Raw genomic sequence first — 18,042 nt, 5'->3', positions numbered from 1 at the left:
CTCTGCTCCGGATCTGGATCTGGATGCGGGGATAAATCCCAGCAATGCATATGCAACCGGCGTAAGTGCAAATGCCAGCCAGACGGAGCAGCGGGAAGGCTGGCGTGCCTTCCACTGGCGCTGTAACTGGGAGAGGGAAACCAGCTGTACAATATGTGGATAGTAGCGACGCATGGGCAGCAGATGGTCGTGCGACAAATGTACACTGTACAGTGCAGCGCAGGATATAATAATATATCGTTTGGTTGGCGTATATCCCGCGCGAGTTGCGCATATATGCTGCATGTATGTCAACGCAGCCGAGCCTAACAAAGAACAAAGCCGGCTGCAGTATGTTGCATGTGCCCTCTAGCTCGACCGCATGGTGTTGTGCAATCGGCACTGCCCACTGTCCGACACACAAAGTCACCACTCAACGCCCACTCTTCCTTATTTACGGCCAGTGTCGGCATAAAAGGCAGCGCACCCGCTCCCAGAATTGTCCCGCTCGGCATTACAGTTATCCCGCGCTTCCCCAATCTCATCCCTGCCCAGAATCACATCTCAGTTCATCCGGCCGACGTATATGCGTCCCAAGCCGTTCTTGGCTGGAATTAAATGTAGGTTAACGGACAAGCGACGCATTAGTCCAATTTAAACCGACGTCAAACGCCGCACTATGTTCCCGGAATCACTGCAGTGGCCCGGTGCTGGTCGTCCCCCTGGACCAGGCTTAATTATACCGCTTAACGTGCATGCGGCGTGATGTACGTCAGCCTAACCGGATGTTGTGCCACGGTAATCTTGGCTTTATCCGCTTATTATCTGCGCTCTGACAAAGCGTCTTCCCCGGATCAACGCAGCCTCGGATTAGCACGGCTACGCGCTGCATATATGCAGACTTCCGGTGAGTTAACACCGCGCTCCGCGGCGCTGTACTGTAATAGGCCGAGTTCCCCGGGAGCCGGAGCCGGGTGGAATGAGTGTGGATGCAGCTACTTTCCTTGTGTCAACTGCGCAGCGAGAGTGTATATAGCATATACACTCTCGCAGCGTATATCAGCCCGCGAAAGTGGAGAGGAAGCGGAAGCGTGTGCGCTGATGCTGATGCAGCGCTGGCTGTCGTGTTTTGTGCGGTGCACGCGTCAGGCCGGATGAGCCGCACTTGGCGCCTTCCCATCCACATCCCATCCACATCCAGCTGATATCCCGCGTCTAACTGTACAGCAAGATGCAATCGAACAGCAGTGGGCACGGGCGCATGCACGCCTCGCCGCGGCTGTATTAAATGCTGGGCCAGATTAAACGAGGAGTGTACAAGCCAGCCGTGAGAGTCAATGCCGGCATTGTGCCGCATTGTCAGTCGGCATTCTTCCTTTTCATTCCTCCCTCGCTGTCACCGGCAACGGCTGCTCTCCCTTCCGGCTCCGCTCTCCACTACAGTCCCGCTTTTCCACTTGTGCATTACCGGCAAGTCAAACAAAATAATACAGCACCGCTGTTGATAAGGGGTATATATATACGTGTATGTTTATGCTTAAATGCATATTTTATTTATTTATTATTAATCTTATACATATACACATATGTGACCTTACATCCATCGGCGCTTGGCACAAGCTGCCGCTGAATCAGACCGATAAATACAGGCACGCTACATGCAGAATTAATTGTTTTGTTTGTTTCGGCATAATTGGGGCCGGCGCTGATTGGTGCGCGGGTGTCTTGTGCACCTGCAGCTGCGCAAAGAGGCCTGAACGTCAAGTGTTTACCATATGGTACAGTCAGTACTATGTGCACATGAATCCCGGCAATTCGATATACCTATCTAGTGTGTATCCCGGCCGGGCCCAGTGAAATCAAGGTAAAACACCTGGGATTTGCAGCGACGTGTGGCGTGACACTGACCGAATGAGCCGGATATGTACGGATGCTGCTGACGTTGCAGTGTGCATTGTACAGGATGGCTGTTACAATGCAGCTGCAGCTGGCGGGCCGGTGGCGTGCGTGCTCAGCCGGGAAATAGCGAATGCGTTACGCAGCGCTGCAGCTTGCACAGGCACTGCAGTGTCATTCCGCCGCTGCTATCATCCCGTTCACGTTGTTCCTCCCGACGGATCGGATGGGATGAGGCCTAGGCAGCGCGGGACGTGCATGCGCTGGTGAAACGCGGACCGGGTCCGTTTCCCCGGCTGCAGCTGAGTGAGAGAGAGGTATTATAGCACAGGGATAGCGGAGGTTCCACTGTGCCGGCTTGAACTGCAGCGCCGCGCTAATGTCGGCCCGGCGATAGCATAATGATGGTGTAGGCCCGGCTGGCGTCATGATCATTAAATCACGTACATGCTGGCCTGGCCTTGCTGGCGCACTGCGATTCCCTAACGGATGACTGCGGCTGCACTCCCGTCTCTTCCCGTTTGGCAGGCTTGTCAGCGCAGGCGCGAGAGCGCGTAATGAACTCGCGGCGTACAAGCACATATATAGTATTATGGTGTGCATTGGGTGCAACTAGACCGGAAGGCGCTGCAGCGCCAGGCAGTATCTGTACAGAGCGACTGTCAAGTGTGACCTAATGCCACGTCGCCGGCAATCGGCATTAGCCGGCGCTGCATGCTGCAGCGGAGTCGGACGCAGGCAGTGGAGCGGACGCGGCGCAGATGGAGAGCGGCATGTACGCTGCACTTGTTAGGTTAGGAGGGCCGGGAGAAAGGGGCACAGCACAGGCAGGCAGTCTTAATTCCCGGCCTTCAATTGCAGTTGCAGTGGCAATGGGCCGGCAAAACAAAAAATAGGCTGCCTGTCTGTATCTGTACATGTGCAGCTGCAATGGACAGCCACGGCGAGGGCGCTCACACGCTGTAATAACGTCCTTGTCGCTGGAATGGATGGCTGCTCGCATCCGCCGAGGCAGCTGCAGTTGCAGCGTCGTCCGTTTCCGGCTGCGCCGCACGCAGCTCCCAGCTCAGCGCAGTGGCTGTGTCCTCCTTTTCACTGCTCCATATGTGGCGTGAAGCCTTATTGTTCCGCACAGGTAGCCATCGCGACTGCACGGCTGCTTCTTTTTTATACAAAGCCAACCTGATACTCACTGAAATACTCGACTTTTTTTTATTTCATTCTAGAAAACGACAGCTGACTCTTTTTTGCATTTGTTCTGCAGTGGCTGGAAAGACTCTCTACCCTCTGGGAAAAGGCGCACCCACACCTGGCCCACCAACGTTATCTGTATATCTGTCTACCGGCTGCTACGGAACAGCTTTCCCAAGATCGCCCACCGTGGAATTCTGGTATGAACTGCGTAAACATGCAGCGTCCTTGTTTTCTTATGCAGCACTAATGATTTTTGTTTTGCAAACCAGCTTTAAAACGGCTGAGATTCGATAGAAATAGTCCAATGGACTAAATTAATTAGTAATTTGTTAGGGCTTCTCTAAGGTGAGCGTGCTGTCGGAGCAGGTCAAAGGTCAGGAAGATGAGTGCGCCGTTGTATGACATGATATAACATAATACAGAATTATAGGGAGGCATGCCTGTACTGTACATTATACTGTGCGTGCGTGGATCAATGGAGAGTCAGTGGGCTGATTCACAGGAGCGTGTATCGCGCCCTCTGCGCTGGATGCGGCCGGCCGGTGTTGCTGCCTTATCCTTATAATTGCCGCAGGAGCTGTGCAAGAAGCCAGGCACTGCTTACAATTAGCAGGGTGAAGGGACAAAGGCTTAGGGATGTACAATTTGGCTGATTAGCTGCAGGTAGCGTCGCTTTAGCGTTGATTATGTCGGTCGGTGATTGTGCAACGTCGTGGATGAGGATGTGCGTAGGACTGGGTCGGTAATTGCTCCTGCGGGCCCTGTGCCGTCCTCGCTCGGCGCTCCTTAAATCCGGCCGCGCATGGCACAGCTATCTGTCGACCTGTCTTTATGGTCGGCCCACTTCAGCTGTCTTCTCTACTTGAATGATCCCCGTAGCATCCAAACCGGATCCACTGCATGGTGGTGTGTTGTAAGAAAACCGGCACCGAGCGAATCAGCATCGTCCATGGCTGAATCGCTGCAATGCTGCGCAACGCCACCAGCCCTACAGGACTGCCTGCTGGTGCCGGCTGCATTCCTATTCGACTGGCGATTGGCGGGTCTTCAGTTACGCACGCTCTGCCAGGGCAGGAACAAAGTGTTCCCGCTCCTGTCCTGTCCGGTCCGGCCTGATAACCGTCAGCCTCAGTCACGTACATATATGGTATTACCGTATTTCTACCACGCACACTACACTATATGTAGAGAACCTTTACAACAGAGCATTTATAAACTGGCAAGGGAACTCTGTCCGCTAACTGCGAAGATGGTTGTATAATTGTACTAGACGCGTAATCTGTACATGCGCAGCAACGAGGCCGGCGCGGCGAAGGAGGCGGAGCGGGAAGCTAGATGGGGCTATATATGCATACAGGCCGGGTAGGGTCGGGCGAAGGAAGCGGGGACGGGATTTGGCCGGAGCTTAGCGCTGGCCGAGTTAGCTGGGTTAGCTGGCTGCTCTTCCGCATGATTAATCTTATTACTGCTTCCCGTCCCGTCTGTCCCGTTCCTTCCCTTTCTACTGCATGCTCCTCTATCTTAGTCGCCGCACTGCGTCAAACATTTCTGCATCGTTCCCTGCTCTCGCATGTGCTCCTGCATCTGTATATTGTACACGCAGTCGTAATTTACTGGCATTCCCAATATATACATACATTCCTCGTCATCCTGCCTTCTCAACCAAGAAGATTAATTCCTGCTGTGTCATAACATCCATCCTAACATATGTATTGAGCAGCATACGCGACAACGACCGGAAGTTGCAGCAGTATTGGAAGTTGTGCGTGCGCGTGTGAACCAGCTGAATCATGCTTGTATCTTATACGAATATATACACAGTGCCTGTATACGAATGGTGAGTCGTTGTTCTGCTATCCTAGGAGCAAGTCATCCTTCCATCTGTCTCCCTCTCCCGGTTTCCTCCAGATCCAGTGGCAGAGGAGAGCTAGCCGGGATTGTGTGACTGGCTTGTTGACAGTTGGTCAAGTTGTGAATGCCGGTGTGTTCGTGTTGACTGTGTACAGTCACTACAGTGCCTGTGCTGCAGCTGAGAAGGGCGCGAGTCGATCTGTTTGCTCGGCACTATTTATACCGCCTAGAGTGGCCTGCCAAGCCTGCCAACCGGCATTCACTGCCGCACGAGCAGCCGCGCCAAGGTGCACCCGCGCCCGCGCTCAAACACTCAACTGGCTTCCGCTATATACGTATATATCAGCGCAACTGACCGTTAGCCAGATTCTGCGCCATGCTGCAGAACATTAACGCACAACATTTCTGCAGTATGTGCTGTAATGTTCAGGCTGCACTTGCCCGGCTGCCTATTGCCTGTCGGATGAGGCAGGTGGTCGGGAATGGCATCCCGGGATGTGCAACGTCGCGGTTTGGCAGTTGGCAGTTGGCGCTGCGAGACGAAGCTGCATAATCGAATTGAGCTGTCTCTTCTGATTTGCATTATTTCCTGCGCTGTCTATTACGGTCTAATACTGGCTACACACTGCTCCGCATCCGCGCTAATCCCGCTCCTATCTTCCCGCTGCCACTCTGCCCCGACAGCAGCGGACGCAGCCGGCAACATCCAGACTGAACCGCCACACAGATATTCCGGCCGGCATTTTGGTGGGCAAATAATAGCCTCTTTTACTGGCAATTCTGTCCGCAGCGTGTGGATTAAGGCGCCGTAGTTGTCGCGAAAGATGAAGAGTTACACTTGACAAACGCCGGTCTTTGCCAGCCGATACGGGAACGGGATGGGGAAGGGGAATGGAGCCGGCATCGATTGAATGTGACACGGAATCGATCGGGTGATACAGTAGATTGTTTACTCGGCCAATTATTAGTCCAATACATAAATACATATTCTATCGGCAGCGTATTGTGTTGTATACACATGTATGTACATAATATCATATCCTGACAGCGGATACCGGCTGTCTGTACTCTGTACATGTCGCACGTTGGCTTGTTGATTTGGCGTTTGGAGATTTATTAAGTGCTTTATTTGTCTAATCGGGCCTCACCGCGCTGCCCCGGGCGAACGGCGCTGGGACAAGCACTCGCAACAATCCGACAGCTGCGCGGGCGGCTGCTACGTGAAGCGCGGAGCGGCCTGATTAAGCCAATCGCCGATTCCGGATGGGGCAGCGGCCTTGTCCCAATTAAGCCGGCATCAACGGACGCCGTCGCCAGCGGACATGCCTATATTCCCGTTCCCCGACCTTCTCTCCGCTCCGGAGCGCGCAGGTAGGAGCGTGTACAATCCGCCGTGACATTTGCTTTCGGGGCAAATCAGGACGAGCGAAGGTCGATCAGCACTCATCGGATTGATCAGCGCTGGCCCATCATACCTCACCGGCTTCCCTTATATTAGTACTAATACCCAGCAAATTGCACGCAAATAGATGGAAATTAAAATGCCGCTGGCTGCGGTCCGCTCTCTCATTAATAGCCGGTGTGCATAACAGAAGGGGCGCAGTAACAGCACCGGTTGCGGTGTAATCAGGCTTTGATGAAAGCGCTGCCGGAAGCCAAGGGAATTTAAGCCAGGCAGTAGCGCTTTCATGCCGGCACGCTACGGCTGCATGATACATATACGCTATAATATTATATGCGTCGTGGAAATCGCAGTTGATGTTGTTGTTGCAGGCAGCCATGCGCGAGTGCCCATCATCCGATCCAGTCCGGCCGAGAACGGGATGGATGGATATGATATTACGGGATTATCTGTTAGACTGTGCTACCGCTTCATATCTGACTAATGGCTGCCGGTGGCAACTGGGAACACTGCCAAGCAAGAATTAATCCCGCGACGCTAACGAGTGCGGTCATAGACAAATGCATATATAGCGGAGCGGACAGGTGCATCTACCGGCAAAATTAATGGGAATTGTTGTCGTCGTGGCATGGAATGGGAGAATGGGCTCGGGGTCACTTTGTGTTCACTGCTAGCTTCGATGCGTATATTGACGAACATTAAGGCACGCGGTGAATGCCAAGGGACACGGCCCACTGTTCAGTGTTAACGCAGCTCTGTTGCGCTCGCCGATATATACAGTACACGCTATGCCTGCACCGTACGCTCCATTTCACCCCGGTGCAGCTCGACGCCGTTGCGTGCGTCAATGCGCGCGGCTAATTAGCCGGATGCGTCGCAGTGTCTCCACCTACCCTCCACTTGCAGTAATCCCGTTCCAGATTCCCATTCAACTAACGCCCGCCAACATTCTCCATGCCGGTCACATGCGGCGATAAGTACACACCGTTGCTCGAAATTGTCCTGTTTATTATCCGCGTCATTTATTATTAAAACCCTGCACGTGTAGGAGAGACATTCTCCGACATTATTCGATTCAGGGACTGTGAAAATAACGGCAAACAACTAACAAGTACAATAAAATATCAGTATCACAATGTTCGTTTCAGCATTCATCCCGTTTAATTTGCGACATCCTGGCACATCACATTTCACTCTTTGACCGGCGACCGCGGATCCGAAGACCCTCCGGCGCCGGCGTCGCCCAGCGAGGCCCGTCGCGTCGGTCCGCGTAGTGACGGCGCCCTCGAGGGCGGCTCGCTGTGCGACAGACCCGTACTAAGCGGCGGGGTCAAAACGGAATCCTGCGTCCCGTTGGACGGGTCACTGCTGACCGCCGACCGCAGCGCCGTCGGCTCCGGGGTCACGGACACCTCGCCCACCTCCGACCGGCTCCGCGTTGGTGGCAGCGTTATCGAGAGGGAGCTGCTTCCTGATTCAGGCGACACGCACTCGCGACTGCCCTCCGTGTGGGAGTAGCCCAGGTTGGTGAAGCTGCGGGGCTCGGCGGAGGGGAAGCGGGCGCTGGAGGTGGTGGCGAAGATGCCGGTGTTCACGCTCAGCGGGAACATGCTGGCGCGGCGCTCCTCCACCTCCTGGTCGTACTTGAGCACGTCCTCGTACTTGGGCAGCTCCTCCGCCTTGCACTTCCCGTCCAGGTCCTTGTAGGCCGGAGGGGGGTCCATGTACACGGGGGGCGGGGCCTCCACTACCGGCGCGTTGGGCGGATTATGCTGACCTACATCAGACACAGCGCCCGCGTAAACCGATATACGAATGAGCCGGAACTGGAAATACAATTATTCTACGTACGGTTGTGTCGTCGGCGACCGCCCGAGAAGAATCCCCGGTGTGTGTGGTGATTACGCGCGTGGAAGTACTTCCTTAACGCGTTGATGCAGATGATACACAGCGCCACCGGGGCGCAGCTGATCAACCCGATGAGAATGGGATAATACGGACTGGGCAGGTTCTGCTGGCGCGCCACACCACTTCCGGTGCCATTCCCGGTGGGACCTGCGGGCCCGGGTCCGTTGACGTCGTGGTCGACGTTGAAGACGTCGTAGTTGCTGCTGGGAATGTAGCCGGCGGCGTCGTCCATGCCGAAGACGGCGCCGGTGTCGAAGAAGCTGTTGCCGGCGTTGTTGTTATTACTTCCGCTGTTGGCGTTGCTGCGCTGCAGGTCGCGGTTGCCGGCGGGGGCGGTGGGGCCCGGCGCACCCGCCTCCGGGGCGCGGCCGTTGAAGTTGGAGTTGCGCAGGTCGGAGAGGATGAGGCGCTTCTGGTAGATGCACTCGGGCTTGCAGCACAGCGTGTTGTTCCAGCGCGCCAGCGAGCAGTTCACCTGGCCGACGCAGATGGCGATGCCGCACAGCACGGCGTTGCCGCGCGCGCACAAGCACTGTACAATTTAATTTTTTAAATTTAATATCGTTGAACGTATGTATATTTAAATTGGATATTATTTTAATAGTTTAACGGCAATTACTTTTGAACTTACCTCGGTGCAAGGCCGGGTCCGGCTGGGAATGAAGCGGTCGCCCGAGTCGATGAGGTGGCCCTGGTTGTCCAGGCAGCGGTCGCCCGGGGCGGCTGGATTGAGATCAGCTGCAAAACACAATGTCGCCGGTTATTTCTCCGCTTCCAGTTTGATTCGTAACTTGCAAGTCGCCAACTCGAACGGGTTGCAGTGTTGTTGATGCCGCCGAATTGGCCAACGGCAAAGGTCGCCAGACGCCGGCGTTGTCAGCTGTCAGTCATAGCTCACTCGCACAGGCACTGTATCAAGTGCAACACAAGCAGTCGATGCTTTGCGCCTTTGTGCTGTCTCGGTAAACACGTGTTTCTGACGTGTTTAACCGATGTTCCTGAATTTTACTGAATTATTTTTTTAAATACTGTATTGCGTATTACTTTATTACTGAATTTTAACTGGCAGAGCAGTAAAAACCGGCAAACTCCCTCGGCGGCGGTCTAACTTATTCGGCGAGCCGCGGTTCCCACGCTAAAGTGCCCTGGGAACCGCGCTCTTCCCCGCACTTTCCGCCCGGCAAAATTAAAAATCTGTTGACAGACTTTAGACAAAAATATATTCTCGGCGTTGTTCTTTTTCTGACGATATTGACTGTGCACAGTGTCGCGGGCACGCGCTGCGTGTGCCCAAGTCAACAGCGCCGCGCCTGCTCAGCAGTTTGCGCTGATCATGACGCCGCGAAGTGGTCGCTGCCGTTATTTAATTCCCTGCCAAAATATTTGCCGCTTGTCAACAACAGCTTTTCTGATTTTTTCCATTTTCGGGAAGAAGAGGTTGCTTAGAACTTGTGGCCTCTGTCCGCAACAACAACAACTACAGAGGGATGACATCATCGCCTCGGTTGGCCTTGCAGCGCTGCATAATTAAGGCGCTGAAGCGGTGCGCGTGTGGGCACATCCGGCGTGCAGTCAGGCAGTGCCAGGCGCATTGCTCATGCAGAAAATAAACTATCGCTTATTACCGATTAGTATTACCTACATTCTGCTGCACATTGCTCATTAGCAGTTTACACCAGTTGACTGCACTGTGTATTGCACGCACGGCTTCCCATGCTTCTCTTTCGCCAGTTCGCATCTGTAGCTGTAACCACGCGGCATTTTTTATGATAAAAAATTCAGCCGGCATTCGACTGATTATGCATTCAGCAATGTATCTGTTGGCGAAATGCTGTATCATCGTATGACAAAAAGTTTCTTTGCCGTGTCGAGCTTTCTCATTACCAGCTGTAATATTGTACATTTCTCTGACTTCTCCGCTGACAAGAAACGCAATGTTTTCTTGGAAAATCTCCTTACATTGCCAGTTTTTCGCTGCGGGCTGACTGCGCATTAAAACCAGACCGAAACAGCGAATTAATCGGAATTACCACTAATACCACCAAAATGCCTAAATCACGTATACAGTATACTATACTGTCAAATGTATGTAATACACGTTAAAGTTTTGAGTGCTTATATATGTAATTTTAAGTTTTGAGTGCTTATATATGTAATTTGCTTATATTTGTAATTAAACTGAGTGCCACAAAGACAAGAAATTAAAGGGACTTTCGTACGGAAAAACGTTGCTGATCTTGAACATATATATATATGTTATAGCTTACCGGCTGCAGAAATCCTGAGGAATATCAAAATGAACACTCCCCTGTTGGCTAGTGTTAACGGTGCCATGGTGTACTTGTACACGTCGGTGCTAATACGACAGCGACAGCCACCGGAAGTCGCCCTAATCACAACCAGGCGGGACAATCACGGCGGAAGAGACCTAAGATCTGATTTTAATTGTCCGGACTGGAGTTGGACGGGCCTTAATGATAACTAGTCGTCCAGGGACATTGGCAGTTTCCGATGTTCAAGCAAACAACAGGTTTACGGCGGTATTGGGATTATTAGCTGGTGTAATAACAATCCACACGCGCGCATCGCCCGAGCCTCCGTTTAATTCCGTTCCGATATAAGTTCAAAACATACACGTTTATATGGATACACTGTTATGAAGGTATCGTATAAAGGGATCAGTCGCGATTACAGACACTCATCAATATATATGCACAAATAAAGCGCCGACAAGGTTTTCCGGGAGTTGTGCCTTCCTGACAATAAGACAAAGTATAAAAGCGACTTGATAAAGGAAAGCTAGCGCCAGTAGTCGATCGCCACCGCTGTACTGGTCGTAGCTTCCTGCAGTGCCTGCACCATGCAAGGCAGCAGCACAGCACACGGCAATCACATGCAGCGTGCTTCGCCGAACAGAAACAGGCCGAAACAGAATTCGAATAGAATAAAAGGAAGAAACGCACTTGTGCCGACGCAGTACTCAGCGATAACGTGGAAAGAAAAGAAGTAGCACTATTTCCGGCTGCTACGAGTATGCATATGTCGTCGACAAAAAGAAGCGCGACCGGTGCATACCCAGCTAGAGAGGTTCTTCTGCTAAGAGGAACGCATTTCTTGACGACAGTGCACAATACGAGAAAAAACTGCACTTCCCAGCAAAGCAAGACAGGTAGTTGTAATTGTCGGTAGCAGTGACAAGCAGCAGGTAAGGTCGACGCGACTAGGCGCCTTTCTTCGCCGCTAACGTCCGTCAACGTTCGGTTCAGCCAGTGCAGCGTTAACCGGCAAAGGTAAGGAGCGTGTTGTGTTGTTGGTGTTGGCTGCGGGCGGTACCTTCCACTGCTTTGGCTGACTGCTGTGAGCTCATATTTAGTTTTGGCCCTGAACGGCATTCTGCCTACCACCATGACACCAGCAATTCGCTGAGTAAGAAGCACTTCGCCATGCCTGTAATAAACCATTACCGGCACATATGCACATAGTGCCACATATCAATGCAGCGTTCTGGCCGCGAATCCGCATACCGGCTTCGCTCATGTCCGCTCCAAGGCGACGTACTGCTACACCGGTGTATTGTTATTATTGTTTGGCCGGCCACTGCGAAGTGCAATATACGTACAGATTGAAAGACCTTCCAGTATTTCCAACGCCAACATAAACAACGCTCTTGTATGTACCGGCAAATGCAACTTTGCTAACTCATGCCAAACCGGTTCTCCGGTTCCACCTCAACTTTCTGTTCTTTCGGTTTACCGAAATTATACGCCATACGTTGTGCCGGTGAATTGGCGTTGCTGTGCGGTGAAGCGTCAAATCTGTGTGTTTTTCCCAGCCCCGTTTGTAGCAAGTTTACACGTTTACAGGTATACTCGACTGGCTTCTGTTGGTGGCTGTTGCGACAAACAAACACACAAGTTATCAGCAGCGGTATATAAATGCGAGTAGAACGTAATCATCGCTTAACTGCGTGCTTAACATGCCTACACCTGTACGGTCGTCTTGATTGCCGCTTTACAAACACAATTACACCGACCATAAACACATGACTCTTCTTGACGCACAGCAGCCGTGCCTATAAATCACCACAGTTTTAACGCCGGTTTATAAACCGGCATAATATTATAATAACGCATAATGTTATGCGTTCATGAGATGTGTACAGTGCCTGTACTGTATCGGCATCCCGTTGTTCGACCGGATCTCCGGTCTACCATATATAAATAATATAATATACCGGCACTGCACGCTCCCTTCACATTTCCTACGGGTTAATTTGTCAGCGGTGCATAAGACGAATTAGTGTAGAGACTGCTGACTGCATATTGCTGTGGTTTGTTTTCGTATCAGTATGACTGCGCCGCAGTTCCGACAGCTTGGAGCCACGGTATTCCGTTCCAAAAAAACCCGTGCATGTTGTCAACCGCGGAAGGCTGCTTCAGTGGAAGCTCAGTTGCGCCGATCGACAAAAGTTGCTCCTGGCCAAGTCCGGGATGCCACTCTGTCAATCGTCACCGTAACACCGTGATTTACCTCATTTCCGGTGTCACTGCAGTCTTGACACCTTGTCTGCACAAGTATATACGTCACAAAGTGACGGCAGCCTGCGCAGGCAGACGGACTTTATCCATTTACGCACAGCAATGCCCAGTCAGATGATTATACAAATTAGCAGCTGCTACTGTAAAATGTAAATATATGCATGCATTCAGTCAGAAAGGTCACGCAGTTAACTGCTACGCAGCGAGCCGTACATTTCTTTGCTATCACGTTTTGCCTTTTGTTTACTTCAGTTTGTCAATTTGTCAACCATCTGTATCTGTACGTACGAGCACATACTTCATGAATTATTTTTATTAGGCAAGTGCTGCAGAACGCTTACAGTGCTCCTTCTCCATATTGCACAGTAAACCGCTTCTGTATGGAGCACAAGAGCAGAAAACGGTGCAAAAAGGGCTACGCATGCACAGTTTGTACGAGAAATAGTAACCACTTCCTTTTATATCACATCTATTTGATTACATTCTTTGTTTTACTACATTCGCTGAATTAACTAACTGGGCGGAATCATCTAACCGCTGTAGGATAAACATACGAGTACTGTCAGTGCCCACCACGAAGCACAGCCTCTCTATCCTTCTCGTAACCTTATTCGTGAATCCTCCGCTAAAACACCGCTACCAGTTACTATAACAGTAAATGGAAGTTGTCAAAATGTAATCACAACAGAACACAGTATCACTGCACCAAAGCAGAATGTGCTACCCATTCCAGCCTGTACGGTAATGCAAGTGAATCGCACACCGCCGATAACCCATCCAACCAGCAAATACAAAACAATGCGCGGGACTCATCCCCTCCCGAACATGACCCCCGTCACCCGGGCGAACTCCTCCGGCCACTTCCGCGGCGGATCCTCCGCGAGCTCCCGAATGCCCCACGTGTCCACCGCATCGTACACGTGCATCTGCTTCAGTCGGCTCGCGCAACCGCCGCGAATGGCGCGCTTGCAGCCGCGCGACAACACCGTCCCGCTGACGTCGCTGCCCAGCACCTGCGCGAAGGCGATCCACGCCAGACCCTCCACCCGGAACTCCAGCAGCCCTCCCATGGCCGCCTGCGGGACCAGCTGCTTCACCACCGACTGGATCAGCGCCCTGCCCACCTCCTCCAACAACACGCGCACCTGGCGCCGGCTGCGGGCAATTCGCTGCATCCGCTGCCAGTAGGCCAGCATCCGCACTCCCGCCAGCAGGAACAGGTGATAAATGTTCTGCACGACGCCCGCCCGCGGGCAGCTGGCCAGGTCCAGCATCACCGAGCAGAATTTGCCGCGCACCGACGCGACGAGGGCGGTGCGGACGCGCGCGCAGTACGTCTCCAGCACCGGCACCGTGTAGCTGACGCCCAGGGCGGCGAAACGCCCGATGTCCACGCTGACGCCCATCCCGGCCAAATCCCACAGCCAGCCATACCAGGACATTACGCTCTGGCCTACCAAATAGTTCATCAGGTAAATATTTTTGAATTATTACTGAAATCAGTTACCTCGTAAATTAATTGTCTTTTTCAGGAAAAAGTATTTACGCACCTTCCTGTGTACCGCCGCCATGCAGCAGACTTGGCGCCACCCGACAATCCGACGTGACAAAGTTGGTCTGCGTCTTCCGCGGCGCTACCTTTAAGCCATGCTTCGCGTAGAGGATGGCGTACGTGCGGGCGAAGGACTGGAGACGCTCCGGATAGGGCGTCACGAAGAGCACGTCGTCGAAGAAGCGCACAAGCATCTCATCCTCCCTGGCGCGGAAATCCGCCTCCCGCTCCAGCGCACTCAGATACACGTTCAGCAGCCAGGCGGATACGGGAGCGCCTTGGAGAACGCCAGAGTTAAACTGGTACCTGTCAGGATGAGCAAACAAGATCATCGATCACGCATACAAATTCATTACGCTATGAATTATTATTACAGTTAAACTGCAGAGCTCAAGGTTATTTATGTTCCATTTCCTACCATTTGCCCTTGAACTTGAAAATGGCTGGTTTCATCAGCTGATCAACAGCTCGAATGACACGCTCCACCGGCACCATCTGCGGCTTCACATTGCGACAGCCCTCATCAAGCGGCTCGCCAGGAAGAACAAGACGGAATCTCGAGGAAGGCTTCCGGCGCTCTCCCGCGGCACCACGGGCCCGGAACAAGTCGTACAGCAGCACGGCCCTGATCCCATCCCTCTCGCATAACCCACTCAACTGGTCGAGGAAGCTTATGATGACACTGCTCTTCACATTCTCGTAGGCCCGCGAGATGTCGAAAGCGAGGAAGAGCAGCGGTCGGGTGTCCTGCTTCTGCAGGCGCTCAGTGCGGAATTCCTGCCAGGCAGCCTGGATGTCCTTGTCGCTCTGGCAAGCGCAGCCTTTCGCGGAATATCGGCCAGCCAAAAAGTCCACAACAAGGCGCACTGTCTTTAGCGGAAGGCACTGCCGCTCCGCTTCGGCCGGGTGTGGACCACACACCATGATCGGTCGGATCCCGTTCGGCCTGCGAACATTTCAACTATCAGGATGGAGCACCGCTTCTCAGCAATACAACTATTCTGTGCAGTTTACTGTATTAGTCAGTAACAAGAAAATATGTATGTAATGAGCAATTTGTATATTAATATGTCAGCAGGATTTTTAAAAAATGTATATTAATTATAATTTAGAAACGATTTCAAATAAATTAGAAAATATATATTCAAATATTTTGCAAGATCTTACTTGGCCAGGAATCGCGGCCGATAAACGACCGAGCGGCTCAACAGCAAATCCTCCTCCTCCTTGGACTGGTTCAGCATGACCGCCCACAACTGCTTATCAATCCGTTCTCGCACCGCAGCATGCACCAGATCCGTCCAAATCTCCCGCCGATAGAACACGTACTCATTTCGGCGGAAGTCGGTCAGCGTGACGTAGAAGAGTCGATTGACCAGCGGATTGACGAGACGCCGGTAAATCCACAGAACAAAACCCGCATAGAACAGCTGACTGCGCTCGGCATCCGTCTGCTTCAGCCAGGGAATCGCGTCGAAGCGCGTCCCGGCGATGACGTGCAGCAGGGAGATCTCGTCGGCGCGCCCCACCGCCAAGTAGTCGTGCAGGCCGCGGCAGAAGATCCTCCAGTTGTAATTGTCGCCGAAGATCTTCTTGTACGGCAGCACTTCGTACAGGTAGGCCTGCACGTACTCGCGCACCTGACCGGCCGGCGTGGCCAGTCGGAACACGTCGACGTCGTCCACCGGGCGCGTGCGCAGGACTGCCTTCAGCTCGTGGAGCAGCGCGGCTTCGCGACGCAAGGCCTTCGCCAGACTGAAGCCCACTGCTGGCTCTTTCCGGTTACCCACACTGGCAACCTCGTCGGCCTGCGGGGCAGGGGCTGCTTCCTTCTCGGAGGATCCCCGCTGAAGCGACGGACTGGCAGCTGAAAAGCCAAGGATTTTGTTTATCAATCTTCAGTTAATTTCGCGACGATATACATGTCTGTTTCTAGACTGTAGGTAACAGTAAAACCACTTACTTACACACAAAATAAACGAAATTATCTTTTCGATTACTTATGTATTCACCAAAACCTAAAAAAATTTTAGCTTAGTTGAACTCCGAGGACGAGTGGCTCAATGAGAAAATATCAGTGGAGAAAAAAAATAAATAAAAACAGAAACGGTGCACCGTGCAGGCTACCAAAGTTATTTTGACAATAACTGAGAACTCAATTTGACAATTATCAGAAAATGTAGGTACTTATTCAATCACTGACTACAGTACTCAAAATGATTTAATTACAAAAAAAAAGTGTAAAACCAATAACGTTAACAAGAAAATTATACGTACAGACGTTTGAATGCAATTCACCAACGTTTGCAAAAGGTGGACAAAACTGCACTACTGTTTTTCACAAAATATCTTCAAAATTTAGAAAAAAATTAAAAACCGTTTTTCGATTCGAAAAAAATTAAAATTAACTAACTGATTAAAATAAATGGTTTTCAAAATTACTGAATTAAATCTAAGGTCGTGGCGCGGTGCGAATACCATAATTCCTGGCATTTCCTGCTATGAAAATAGTTAAAAATGCAAGGATCTTTCGGACGGTTCAGAGTCGCTTTAAACTTACAGTTTTCAATTCCAGCAGGCGGTGGATCCTGGCGCAGGGCGCTGCCCTTCCAGCAGGCATCGATGAAGTGCAGGGGCGCCCACTTGGCCTGCACCTTGTAGGGCGGCGTCTGCTCCACCTTGCGGATGATCCGGGCCAGCATCGCGCTCAGCTCCCGCTGCAAGCCCGCCTTCCGCTGGATCTCCTCCCACAACTCCTGCCATCCGAAGGGACCGCAGGCCGTGCTGGCCTGGTCCTCGGCGGGGTGCAGCTGCACGCGCGACGGCGGGATCTGCTGGTGCAGCAGCGCGCGGTGGGGCAGGTACACCGTGGCCAGGCCGGGATGCTTGGTGTTGCCCCACGGCGGGGGAGGAGCGCGGGGCTTTTCTGCGGGCTCCTCCTGCTGGGCCACTGCACTCACTGCCGGCTGCGTCGACGGAGCCGTGTGCGCGTGAGGGCCATGAGGCGGGCTGCCTTCGTCCTCCGTCAACAGGCTCTCGTCAACGTCCATATCGACAACAGAATGCAGCAAAGAAAAGGGAACAAGTATTCGTAAATGCACTTCAAGCGGATATTAGAAGGAACACAGGCGCCAACAGGGATCTGCAATCCCGCAGCTTCTTCCCAGATTAACGTACAACTTGATAGCGAAGAAATGCAGTTGAAAGAATTTAAGAAAAGCTGCAGACTGCTACGGTGGAAAGTTGCAAACACGGCCTAGGGTACAATTATTTTTATTCGAGCACTTTGACGCCGGCTGCCATGTGCATTTGTTGTGATTTCGGTGAATGAAGCAGTGGCCAATGGGAGACTTGCGGACCGCCCTCTAACCGGATGTGAGATAACTGAGATTGTAATGCAGCATCAGGGACTACTAAGTTCAGTTTTCTGATTTTCCTTTCATTGATCATTTCATACAATTTAACAATCTAATTAATCTGTTGAGGAAACCTAATATTTCCTCGTTTATGTGGTCATCTTCTTATTTTTATTGGAGATTGTTTCGTTTTTTTATTTTCTTCGCAAATGATTTAATTTAATTCTTAAGGAACACTGGCCATAATACTGTTTCATCATTTATTAAATTTGTTTTTTATTGTACAGTACTTTGTATTTGCGAAAAGTGGGCATAGATATAATTATTAAAGAGAAAATGGCGCATTAATTTTATGTCGAAATAATT

General features: G+C 51.8%; 2 protein-coding genes across 2 annotated transcripts; both read right to left on the bottom strand.

The window, feature by feature from the left end:
• Positions 1-7,318: 7,318 nt before the first annotated feature.
• Positions 7,319-11,673, bottom strand: LOC129595915 (uncharacterized). The gene is made up of 4 exons (XM_055493047.1): positions 10,498-11,673; positions 8,862-8,968; positions 8,174-8,762; positions 7,319-8,099 (listed from the first exon to the last, which is right to left on the bottom strand). Exons 1-4 carry the CDS (start codon positions 10,562-10,564, stop codon positions 7,513-7,515), a joined length of 1,350 nt encoding a protein of 449 aa, XP_055349022.1. The 5' UTR covers positions 10,565-11,673; the 3' UTR covers positions 7,319-7,512.
• A 1,419-nt stretch (positions 11,674-13,092) lies between these two features.
• Positions 13,093-17,571, bottom strand: LOC129595922 (telomerase reverse transcriptase-like). The gene is made up of 5 exons (XM_055493055.1): positions 16,881-17,571; positions 15,488-16,187; positions 14,739-15,266; positions 14,319-14,626; positions 13,093-14,221 (listed from the first exon to the last, which is right to left on the bottom strand). Exons 1-5 carry the CDS (start codon positions 17,368-17,370, stop codon positions 13,578-13,580), a joined length of 2,670 nt encoding a protein of 889 aa, XP_055349030.1. The 5' UTR covers positions 17,371-17,571; the 3' UTR covers positions 13,093-13,577.
• Positions 17,572-18,042: the final 471 nt, after the last annotated feature.

Source organism: Paramacrobiotus metropolitanus, unplaced genomic scaffold, assembly GCF_019649055.1.
Source record: "Paramacrobiotus metropolitanus isolate TYO unplaced genomic scaffold, Prichtersi_v1.0 Parri_scaffold0000084, whole genome shotgun sequence".
Taxonomy (NCBI): Eukaryota; Metazoa; Tardigrada; class Eutardigrada; order Parachela; family Macrobiotidae; genus Paramacrobiotus; species Paramacrobiotus metropolitanus.
Note: the sequence above shows the minus strand (reverse complement) of the source record. Positions and strands in the feature narration are given on the sequence as shown.

Bases quoted from the DNA above. Each gene is read 5' to 3' on its own strand.
- LOC129595922 (XM_055493055.1), bottom strand. From the start codon at position 17,370: ATGGACGTTGACGAGAGCCTGTTGACGGAGGACGAAGGCAGCCCGCCT. The intron at 16,188-16,880 runs GTAAGTTTAAAG...TTGGCTTTTCAG, and splicing joins GCCTGCTGGAATTGAAAACT to CTGCCAGTCCGTCGCTTCAG. The intron at 15,267-15,487 runs GTAAGATCTTGC...AAATGTTCGCAG, and splicing joins CGGCCGCGATTCCTGGCCAA to GCCGAACGGGATCCGACCGA.
- LOC129595915 (XM_055493047.1), bottom strand. From the start codon at position 10,564: ATGGCACCGTTAACACTAGCCAACAGGGGAGTGTTCATTTTGATATTC. The intron at 8,969-10,497 runs GTAAGCTATAAC...TGTGTTTTGCAG, and splicing joins CCTCAGGATTTCTGCAGCCG to CTGATCTCAATCCAGCCGCC. The intron at 8,763-8,861 runs GTAAGTTCAAAA...TAAATTGTACAG, and splicing joins GGACCCGGCCTTGCACCGAG to TGCTTGTGCGCGCGCGGCAA.